The 10,737-nt window shown below is 46.8% G+C and overlaps 2 protein-coding genes across 2 annotated transcripts; one reads left to right on the forward strand and one right to left on the reverse strand.

Annotated features, from left to right (window-relative positions):
- The first annotated feature begins 1,417 nt into the window (after window positions 1-1,417).
- LOC125509222 (NAD-dependent malic enzyme 59 kDa isoform, mitochondrial-like) lies at window positions 1,418-6,616 on the forward strand. Its single transcript, XM_048674143.1, has 19 exons — window positions 1,418-1,716; window positions 1,796-1,892; window positions 2,029-2,147; window positions 2,266-2,433; window positions 2,691-2,819; window positions 2,920-2,980; window positions 3,182-3,285; window positions 3,359-3,442; window positions 3,542-3,648; window positions 3,757-3,871; window positions 4,024-4,137; window positions 4,239-4,304; window positions 4,909-4,981; window positions 5,050-5,136; window positions 5,223-5,277; window positions 5,351-5,422; window positions 5,939-6,001; window positions 6,102-6,216; window positions 6,291-6,616. The coding sequence occupies exons 1-19, from the start codon at window positions 1,564-1,566 to the stop codon at window positions 6,360-6,362; spliced, it is 1,854 nt and encodes a 617-aa protein (XP_048530100.1). The 5' UTR covers window positions 1,418-1,563; the 3' UTR covers window positions 6,363-6,616.
- Window positions 6,617-9,242: 2,626 nt separating this feature from the next.
- Window positions 9,243-10,482, reverse strand: LOC125532846. Its single transcript, XM_048696735.1, has one exon. It carries the CDS (start codon window positions 10,305-10,307, stop codon window positions 9,243-9,245), a length of 1,065 nt encoding a protein of 354 aa, XP_048552692.1. The 5' UTR covers window positions 10,308-10,482.
- Window positions 10,483-10,737: the final 255 nt, after the last annotated feature.

Here is a 10,737-nt window from a genome sequence, read left to right on the forward strand (position 1 = left end):
CTGCGATGGATTGATTCCGTTCAAAGTTTCACAAGAAATTTTGAATCGCCCATTCACCTCCCGATCGATATACTCTTGGTCCTAACAGTTGTGACCTGGGATCCGGCATTGGTAGGGCAGTCCTAGAGCTGGACGTTTACGTTGCCCTGCACACTGAAGTTGGTTTCTGCACCAGCCTCTTGGGTGTGTGCCGAACCTTTGTCACCATCCTGTGACCAGCCACATGCCTTGCTTGCACCACCCCAGGCGCCACTGCGCACCCATGGCAGCCCTCGCCGTTCATCGACCTTACCAAGGATGACGACGAGGAGTAGGGTAACGGTGGACAGCCTGAATGACAGCGGCGGCGGCTACAACCGATCTAAGTTTTTTTATTATTTTCTTTTTAGTTTTACTTAATGTTTAATGGACTGCCGGGAGTACTTTTGGACTGAATTTGGGTTATGTAACTATAAGTCTAAGTTTTTTTTATGTTTTTTTATGTTCAAATTTAAGTTAAAAAACCGGAGAGGATTGTCCTCTTGACCAAAACAGACATAATCCGAATCTTGCGTTGGAGTTGGCCTTATTCTTTCACTATCAGTCCTAGTTCATCTGAAATGCATTTTATAAGTCTGAAATCCGGTTGGACGATCTGTAGACGGTATGGGAGCGAACACCGACAATCTGACGGTAGAAAAGAACGGCTGAAAGCGCAGCGCAGATTTGAGTCAGGGCGGCGGGTCCTTTCCGATTCGGCGCCCGAACGGTTCCGAACAGTTTCTGGCAAATGCATCCGATTCGTGTCAGCACGGTACGCACCCCCTCCGACCATCCATTTTTCTCGCCCAACATACTATACTAGAGTAGCCGGCGCAAACAGAGAATCCTTCAGGGCCACCCAGCAATGATTTTGTAGTTACAGCGCAAGTATTATTTTGAACAGATAAAACGTCTTTGGTCGTTTCTTATCCAAATACGAGTACAAATATTAAGCGTAACCTGTCGCGCATTTGCGCCTGCGCGTACATTCAAAGCAGAATAGCACGCACGTACAAAGCGTCAGTGGATTCGCATCCGTTGCAAAGCTGCGGCACACGAAAATGCACATCCGCACCAGTCCAGTTGACATCAAGCATTCACGCAGAAAAAATAAAGTTGACATGGGGCGCAAAGGGGATCCGCACCGCGTGTGCTCGGCAAATTCCTCATCTGGTTGCCGGTCGGGCCCCAACCCGCAAAGTCCCCGACAGCGCCTTCACTAGTAGAGCCGCGTCCCGCCCCGCCCCGCGTCCGCTGCTCCGCGCGCGACCCTCACCGGCCCCGTAGTGGCGAAGCCAACACGACCAGCTGGCTCGGCATCGCCCGTCACACTCGGGCCCTCCTGTCCTGTCCTGTCCTGTCCTCACCGCGAGTGCCCGCACCACGCGGCGACGCATTCCACTTCCACCCCCCTTCAAATCTCTCTCTTTCTCCCTTCGCCTCCGAGAAGCTCGGTCTCACCTCACGCACCACCAGCGCGCCGGCGTTCTCCCCTCCACCGTGCCGACCGACCCCGAGCGGCGCCGCGGCTGACCCAGCGTGATGTGGCGCCATGCGGCGGCCAGGCGGTCGGCGCAGATCCGGCGGCTCCTGTCCACGTCCGCCCCCTCGTCGGGCGCCGGCTCCGCCGTGCGCGGCCCCTGCATCGTGCACAAGCGCGGCACCGACATCCTCCACGACCCCTGGTACAACAAGGTACCCGCCCCCGCCCCGCCTCGCCGCCCCTCCCTCGATCCCGCGATCCGCGGTTTCACTTCGATTCCGTTTCGCGCAGGACACGGCGTTCCCCCTCACGGAGCGGGACCGCCTCGGCCTCCGGGGCCTGCTCCCGCCGCGGGTCATGTCGTTCGAGCAGCAGTACGAGCGCTTCAGTGAGTCGCCTCGCCCCCACCCCCACTCGCATTGCCGCGTCATTGTTCACGTTAGCCCCACGGGGCCGTATGTATCTCTCCTGAGATCACGCCCTCTCTGGTCGCTAATGTCGCGAGCTCTCTACGCGCGCTGCAGTAAACTCGTACCATTCGCTGGAGCACAACACGCAGGGGGAGCCCGATTCCGTGGTCTCGCTGGCCAAGTGGAGGATCCTCAACAGGCTGCACGACCGGAACGAGACGTTGTACTACAGGGTGAGCTCCCACTGTTACAGTTCTGATTGGTTGGCATGCTTGTCTTTTTACCGCAAGGGAGTGACTGAACTGGGTGTTTGATGTGTATTTGTGGTGGTATGGTTTGTTTCTGCTGCAGGTGCTAATTGACAATATCAAGGATTTCGCGCCCATAATATACACCCCTACTGTCGGCTTGGTCTGCGAAAACTACAGCGGGCTGTTCAGGCGTCCCCGCGGGATGTACTTCAGTGCAAAGGATAAAGGGGAGATGATGTCGATGATTTACAACTGGCCAGCAGAGAAGGTACACTTGAATATTTCAAAAACTTGATGCAGTTTTTGTTACCAAGGTAGTTGGACACAGGAGCTTAGGTAGCGATTTTATGAGTGCAGTATGATATCAATATCAATGGAACACTAATTTGTTATCTAGTTGTTTATCTTTTTTTAAAGCCAGTTCTGTAGCTGTATCCATGTGAATTGCTCCACAATAATATGAGTGGTTTCCCAGAGCTATGTGCCTGTACTGAACTTCATCATGTGCTTCGTTGCTTATTTCAGGTTGACATGATAGTTGTGACTGATGGGAGTCGGATTCTAGGTTTAGGTGATCTTGGAGTTCAGGGCATAGGTATACCTATTGGTAAACTTGATGTTTATGTTGCAGCTGCTGGTATCAACCCACAGAAGGTATGTGATTTGCTACTTTTTTGGAACGTAAAAGAGCATCAATTAACTAGAGGTTACTTGTGGCATTCCCCCTTTTTATATTTGTCGATTCTCCTTGCAGGTTCTTCCAATAATGCTTGACGTGGGAACAAATAATGAAGAACTCCTTGAAGACAAGCTATGTGCGTAAGATACATTAAACACAACTTCTGAAACATTATAAAATGTTTTTTATCCAGTTTTGTGACAAGCACAGTTGAGCATACTCAGATTAACGTGAAGTTCTACCCATTTTTCTTTAGAAGGAAAAAAAGTAGAAACTCTTACTGTTTGGAGTAAATGCCTGCATCATAGCATTGCTTATTAAGTGATTATCTTCTTAGATTTAGGATTGAGGCAACCTAGGTTGGAAGGAGAGGAATACTTAGCTGTTGTAGATGAGTTCATGGAAGCTGTTCATGCACGGTGGCCTAAAGCAATTGTACAGGTATGTATGTGCTGCAGTCATACTTTGGTTGCTAAGTCGATGATGCTCCGTTGCTGAAGTGGTGAAATTTCAGTTTGAAGACTTCCAAATGAAATGGGCATTTGAAACTCTTCAGAGGTATCGGAGCCGATTTTGCATGTTCAATGATGATGTGCAGGTACTTTGATTCCCCAACTTTGTTTTCTGAAAGTTATTAGCACTCTTTTGTTTATTTCAGTTTTAATTTATCATTTCTTGGGACCTTTATATTCAATAGGGGACAGCAGGAGTTGCTCTAGCTGGTCTACTTGGAGCTGTTAGAGCACAAGGTCGACCCCTCGCAGATTTTACTAAGCAGAAGATAGTTGTGGTGGGAGCTGGAAGGTCCGTGATACGTTTGACATGCTTGTACAATTTCCTCAGCCAATTGCATATAAACTTTTGCTCGTCAAAAGTCTGTTTTGTCCATTCTAACATCTCTTCAGAATCCAGTGCTGGGATAGGTGTGCTTAACATGGCTAAACATGCAATGTTAAGGATGCCAGGGACCCATAAAATTGGAGAACTGGGCGAAGGACACAATCAATTCTGGGTTCTGGACAAAGATGTAAGTTTAATTTATCCAGTCAAATACATTGTTTCATGCTTTTTACCAGTTTCCGTGTGTCTTATATATATAGTTTCCACTTTAGTGCCAAGTCTTGATTTCTAAGTGCACAATTGGTTATTTATGTGGCACTGTTATGCTGTACCATGCAGGGCCTTATTACCAAAAGTAGAAAGGATCTGGATCCAGCTGTTGCTCGTTTTGCTAGAGGTTATGGTCCTGAAGAGGTCGAAGATCTCCATGAGGGGGCTAGTCTTGTTGAAGTGGTATTTAAACTTTGATGTTCTTTGTTCATTCTTAATCAATATTATTAGCAGAAAAGACTTCCAACTCCTTCTGTAGTTGCACTAATTCAGCTCATTGTCAGGTCAAGAAAGTGAAGCCTCATGTCCTTTTAGGACTATCTGGAGTTGGCGGGATATTTAATGAGGAGGTAAGCTCCATCGTTGTGTAATCTTATTACCTCATGACTGCTGGAAGCTGATGGTGTTTCTTCTATTTCTTTCCCCTATTTTACCAGCCCAGTCCCATCAACCCTCATACCAGGGTCTTGTCTGTAGTATCAAGTAGTCCATTTTTAAGTTTAGTGAAGGACTGTGACCACCCTATCCTGATTCCCATATCTAGAAATACTCGAAAGTACTGATAAATACACTCATAATGCTAGAGATTTATTGCGCCCGGCTATGTATTGATGTGAACCCCTTGAGGTAGAACATGTGCGCCAAGAAGTTCCATTTAACATTATAAGTTCACCATTGTTACATTGAAGGATCATATCTCTGGCTATATGCTATTTAGCACTCTTCATCATGATTCAGAATGGTCCCATGGACACTGACAGCCTCAAATATATATACTTTCTGTTAGGTCCAAAAAGTCGTCTCCTTTCTTGATCTTATAGCATTAAATTGGCTAGAATCGTATTGACAATGCTTAATTATAGGGTCATACTGTTGTGATATTCATAATTTCGTATGCCTTAATGTATCACTATCAGCAATTGAGCTTAACTTAGGAATATTGTATCACCTCAGGTTCTCAAGGCTATGAAAGAATCTGACTCCCCCTGCCCTGCAATTTTTGCAATGTCCAACCCAACAACTAAAGGTTTCTCCCCATATTTACTTTCGAATACTTAAAAATAGTCACTAACATTGGCCTTTTTTTTGTTGCAGCTGAATGTACGCCTGAAGATGTATTCAAGCATGTTGGAGAAAATGCAGTATTTGCCAGTGGAAGCCCTTTCAGTAATGTTACTTTAAGTGAGTCATGTTTAATCTCGTTTGTATTGTTTGCTTACTTAAAATCATTGTCGGTAACTGATAATGCTACAATTGGGTTGTCCCAGGCAATGGTAGAAAAGGCTATGCTAATCAAGCGAACAACATGTATCTGTTTCCTGGGTATGATGATCTTTCTGTCTTTCCTTGAGTCTCCGTTTTTTGTTTTCACCTGATCCAAATCTCTGAAATACAGGATTGGTTTAGGAGCCCTTCTGTCAGGTGCTCGGCATATCTCGGATGGCATGCTCCATGCTGCAGCTGAGTGGTAAGTCCCATTTGGTAGGATCGACTCATTGGTCTTACCCGATGACGTCTCCTTGGTTATTACCTCATTTAACTATTTAAGTACCATTTGCGTGGGATGTCAAGCAGATTTTAGCCTTTCACTCGATCCGTTCCAAATTAGTTGAAGTTCTACTTTTGTCCATATATCGACATCTACAACAACAAATTAGTTTCATTAGATTCTTTATAAAATATATTTGTGCATTATATATATTTGTTGCTTTAGATCCTAGCACACTTTTACATAAACTTGGTCAAACTTAAAGAAGTTTGACTTAGGACAAACCTAGGACAATTAATTTGGAATGGAGTGAGTAGGTATTAATGTAACTGGGCGACAAAGTGCATAACTTTTAGCTTGCAGTTTTCAGCCAAGGACTTATCACAAACTTATATTGTACAGTTTTTGTAGTTAATATATCTCGCATGGCTCTTGTTTTTTCTCCTTCCCTGAACAAAATTCAGCTAAGCATTAGTCTAACAATTGCTGGTGCAGCCTTGCTTCATACATCACAGATGATGCGATTCGAAAAGGAATCCTCTTTCCTTCAATTTCAAGGTTTGCTCAATGACCCAACTCGTGCCATTGCACTCTGTAACCACGACACCTTGCTCCAAGCATTCTATTGTTGCTCATTACCACCCACCACACATCGCAGTATCAGGCACATCACCGCACGTGTCGGCGCTGCAGTCGCCCGTGCTGCTGTTGATGAAGATCTGGCCGAGGGATGCCCTGACTTGGATCCTCGGGACCTCAGGAGCATGTCAGAGGTACGCCATTCAAAATTTCACATCCTATAAGTTGCTCGTCAGAACATTGCCTGATTCTTCTTATGTGTTCACAGTCGGATACGGTGGACTACGTGGCTCGGAAGATGTGGTACCCTGTTTACAGCCCACTTGTCAACGACAAATAGTGTTCGACGAAGCACACCCGAAGAGACGTATCAGGCACATACATTTGTTCTGATTAGTGAATACTTCGCTATTTCGGTTTACCTGCTCTACTTGGGAGTATTTCAGCAGATACTGCTGCCACGTCTACTGGCTATATTGTTGCCTCATTTGTTTACGTTGACAGGTTCATCAAACATTGCTCAATTTTGAGACCCGTTGAGCTATAGTTATGTCCATGTGGTAGGACTTGAATAAATGTCAGATGTTGGCAGTCTGTCTCCTGCATCTTCATTGTTGGCGTATGTCTCTTGCATCGCCATCGTTAAACTAGTCAAACACCGCAAATACTCATGTGGTGCTGTACTCTCAGAAGCTCACTAGTTCATACCACTCGCCTGGCTTCTCTTTTTTATCTTTTGAAACGCCTCATTGATTTTCATTATAAAAAACTTGCAACATAGTTTTACAAAGGCTAAACCGAAGAAGCATGGTGGTTTGGGCATTCTCAATCTGGATAAGTTTAAGTTTGCTACAGCTCTTCTCCGTTGGCTGTGGTGGGACTGGATGACACCAAGCCTTGATTTGGTTGGGCACGCCTTGCACGGATAACGACTGTGAACTTTTTGCAGCGGCCTCTTGCGTCACCGTTGGCAATGAACTCGCTGCCAGATTCTGATATTGCTCTCCGATCATCTTTGGCTGCCCCTGAAAGAAAAACTGCTCGGTGCAAAAAGCATCGGATAGGAAATTCTGGATCTTAAATTGACATGAGCATGAGTTTCACTCTTGAGCACATTCAGCAATTCGCCGGCCTATGGGAAAAGCTATTCATCATTATTCTTATCGAAGATGTCAAGGACACAATTAAATGGAAACTCATCAAGGATGGGATGCACGTTGCTTCCTCGGCCTACAAGAGGGCCTCATTACCTCAGACATGGTGAGCGTCTTTGCTTGTCTGGTAATTCAAAACACGATTTGGACTTTTGGCGGTTTGCTTAGACAGGGATGGTAAATTTGTGGTCCTTGTGCCCACTCAGCAAGCAAAGCCAAGAGTCGGATGCCCGCCTTCTTTTGTAATGTCGTTTCACCATGCGCATTTGGAATGAAATCTTGCCTTGGCTTGGCATGCATGAATGCATGACGTTCTATGGCAAGTTGGGCAATGATGGCTTCGGCGAGGGATTGGTGGCATGTCTTCATCTTCATCATGGATCTTTCAAATCGCTTACCTCCTTCATGATGCTAATTCCATGGGAGATATGGCCGAACGCAATGCGAGAGTCTTCCGCAAATTGCACGAGACCTGACCTCACATCTGTAGTCAATCTACTTGCTAGACACAGTGCAACTCCCATCAAACACCATTGGTCAGGAGTCAAGAATATCTTTAGATAAGGCAGAAAGAATCTTTGTCTATTTTTTCCAGTTTCAGAGAAATCAGGACTCTAATATGATTGGATACCTAGATGCTCACTATTTATCTGATCCCCGTAATATGAGATCGCAAACCGATTTTGTGTTCCTACATGGTGAAAATGCCATATCATGAAAGTCTTCAAAACAGACTCTTGTGGCAATATCTACCAATTACTCCGAAACAATTTCATTATATGAGGCAACACACGGATGCATGTGGCTTTGTAGAATGATCAATCACATACATTAGTCGTGTGGAATTGGTTCTATCGAATCACCTACCATTATCTATGAAGATAATGTGGCTTGTGACGATACAGACCCCCTTTTGACAGAAAGACTGTAAGGGAGGCGCTTACAGTATAATTGGTGCAACAAATCTAAATTACAAATACTGTACCTTGAACCTGGGTGGATGGCAAGACATCAGCCCTTTTCCACCACTAAACTATGCTCTGCGGGATTAGGAATGTTTTTTTAAAAACTTATTAGGGGGGAGTGTTACAGCTTAATTAAACATGTTTAATTAATGGGAAATCTCCCCTTGTTCCTGTCGTTGTGCCGTTGCATCGTTGAAACTTCGCGAGCAACCGAAACACGTCTATTCCGGATGTATACATTGTACCATAACACGCAATCAATACAACAATTACAGTTCATTCATCATTAATCACATCAGCATTGTTCACATTTCCTTTCTGAGACAAGATGATCTGCACGTAACAGACAATCAACATTTAATTTTTTTCCTGGAATTCATTGTCTATGAGGGTGCATTTGTGCTCGGGATTAGAGTAACACTTTCGATCAGCAAATCAGCTTTCAGCCTTTCAGCGAGCCTATTATTTGGAGATAAATAGTCAAGATGAGCTCTAACAGTTTTGATATAATTCCGTACTTTTTACTTCCCGTTTCAGAATAAGTGTGGTGGTTTTAGCTTAAATTTGAACGGAGGAAACTCCAGCAGTCTTAACAGTTATACAATCGATAACGAAATTCTGTGGTTAAAACAGTCACAACAGGAATTTCATAAGGAAAAGACTAATTTTCAAAGTCCATGCTTATTGCTTAAGCTAACTGCTTCTTGAGGAAGGGCCTTCGAGGACAAAACCAAGAGTATGGCCAGCAGCCATTCTCCTGCTTGTGCACCGCAGGGTAAGGTATATCGTCCACGTCACCCGTCCCCAGATCATACACCATTCAGCGCTGCTATACACACGACAACCCAGCAGCCGACTCATGGACGATCCCATGTGGCAGCTCCCGTCCGTGAACGCAGGAGGCGATTGGTTTTGTTTTTCAGTTTTGCTAGAACTCATCTAGATGAGATTTAATTTGGTCTCATTTACCTTTTATAGTCATTGGATGTGGTGCTATAAGATGCGTGTGTGCTGACGTGGGTTGTATCCATTCTTATTTTCCAGGTGAATGTGACCAAATTACGTCTCATCTAGATGAGTTCTAGGTACCCCTTTATTTTTTTAGCTGATGCGTAGAGAAGGCATCGTTCGCAGATCATTCATGTGTATCGTGTGTGAAGCAATTTCGTACACCATTGCCCAATGCTTCCTGTACTTGGGGAGGTTGTGCACCAGGTAGTAAACGCAGTTCCCCCTGATCGCAGGGTACTCCTTGGCAGACAGCGCAACGGCGTCGCCACAGCCGAGGAAGAGCGCGTAGTCCCCGAGGTCAGTCACCCTCTCACCGACCCGGAAGGGCCATTCAGCGGGCGTCCACGCCGGCCTGTAGACTTCCATGAGCGACGGGCGGCGGCCGTGGAACAGCAGCACGAGCAGGAGCTCGCCTCGGCAGGCCACGACGTGCACCGCACGCACGCTGTCCTTCCAGTACTTGCGGGTCTCCCACGACTCCGACGCCTGATTAGGGCTCATGCCGAAGCACCGGAGGAGCACGGGAGGGGACGCCGTGCCGAGCTTGAGATCGTAGATGGACACGTTAGACATGCCGTCGATGCAGTATATGTTCCCCGCATGGAACTCGACGCTGTGGAGTTCCGCGCAAGGAACCTTGGCCGGGCCGCTCCAGGCGGCGTCCCCGGGCCGCCAGAAGAAGAGGATGTGCGCCTCGGGCCATCTGTGCTTGGTCGCGACGGCCATCCAGTGCGACGACTCGAGCGGGTCGCTGGAGAGGAAGACCTGGAAGACCGGGGACAGGCATGGAAGCGGGATCTCGGTGCCGGAGTGGGGCTCCCACATCACGAGCCGCGTGGGGGACCGGACGTCGTCCGCAAGGGCGAACCAGCCGCGGGGCGTGCCGCAGCAGTACGGGAGGCCGGGTGGGGCCGCCTTGAAGTCGACGCCCGGGACGCCGCGAGGGAGCTGGAGGGAGTACTCGCCGACTGGGCTCAGTCCGTCGGGGGCCTGTCGGGCGGCGACGACCCACGGGCGGTAGGCGGCCGGAGGAGAAATTGAGGCTCGCCAGTGGGCGCATACCTGGTGGGCGTGGAGCTGGTCTGCGTCGGTGTTCAGGCGACCCGAGATCTCATTGAGAATATCGGCGGGGAGGGAGGACCAGCCGGCGGCCATCGCCGCTTCTCTTTTTCAGTTCGGCGTGCCTGATCTATTACCGGCGGGGTTTCCAGCTGTTTTGTGTAAAACCCCGTATTCCTTCATACGTGTAGCATTATTGTTTATCGAGGCACAGTAATCGTTTGATACGGTTTCTAGTTAGTTTGATTCGGCTTCTGGTTGGGCAAAAGGTGGTGCGTCGGATATGAACTCGATTAAGAATCTACTCAGACTGGCAAACTTAACATTGATAATGTTTAGATTTGTTTACAACACATTTAGATGTATTTTAGTTATTGTATAAAATCAAGAATAAAAGAGATGGTCTCACAGGCCTTTATGTTGTAAAGCTGGATATCCACAAGGCCTATGATAGAGTCGTATGAATTTTTCAAGAAATATGATATAATAACAAAACTGGGGTTCCATGATCATGGGTTAATCTGAT

Source organism: Triticum urartu, chromosome 1 (assembly GCF_003073215.2).
Source record: "Triticum urartu cultivar G1812 chromosome 1, Tu2.1, whole genome shotgun sequence".
NCBI lineage: Eukaryota > Viridiplantae > Streptophyta > Magnoliopsida > Poales > Poaceae > Triticum > Triticum urartu.

Bases quoted from the DNA above. Each gene is read 5' to 3' on its own strand.
- LOC125532846 (XM_048696735.1), bottom strand. From the start codon at position 10,307: ATGGCCGCCGGCTGGTCCTCCCTCCCCGCCGATATTCTCAATGAGATC.
- LOC125509222 (XM_048674143.1), top strand. From the start codon at position 1,564: ATGTGGCGCCATGCGGCGGCCAGGCGGTCGGCGCAGATCCGGCGGCTC. The intron at 4,138-4,238 runs GTATTTAAACTT...GCTCATTGTCAG, and splicing joins GGGCTAGTCTTGTTGAAGTG to GTCAAGAAAGTGAAGCCTCA. The intron at 6,217-6,290 runs GTACGCCATTCA...ATGTGTTCACAG, and splicing joins ACCTCAGGAGCATGTCAGAG to TCGGATACGGTGGACTACGT.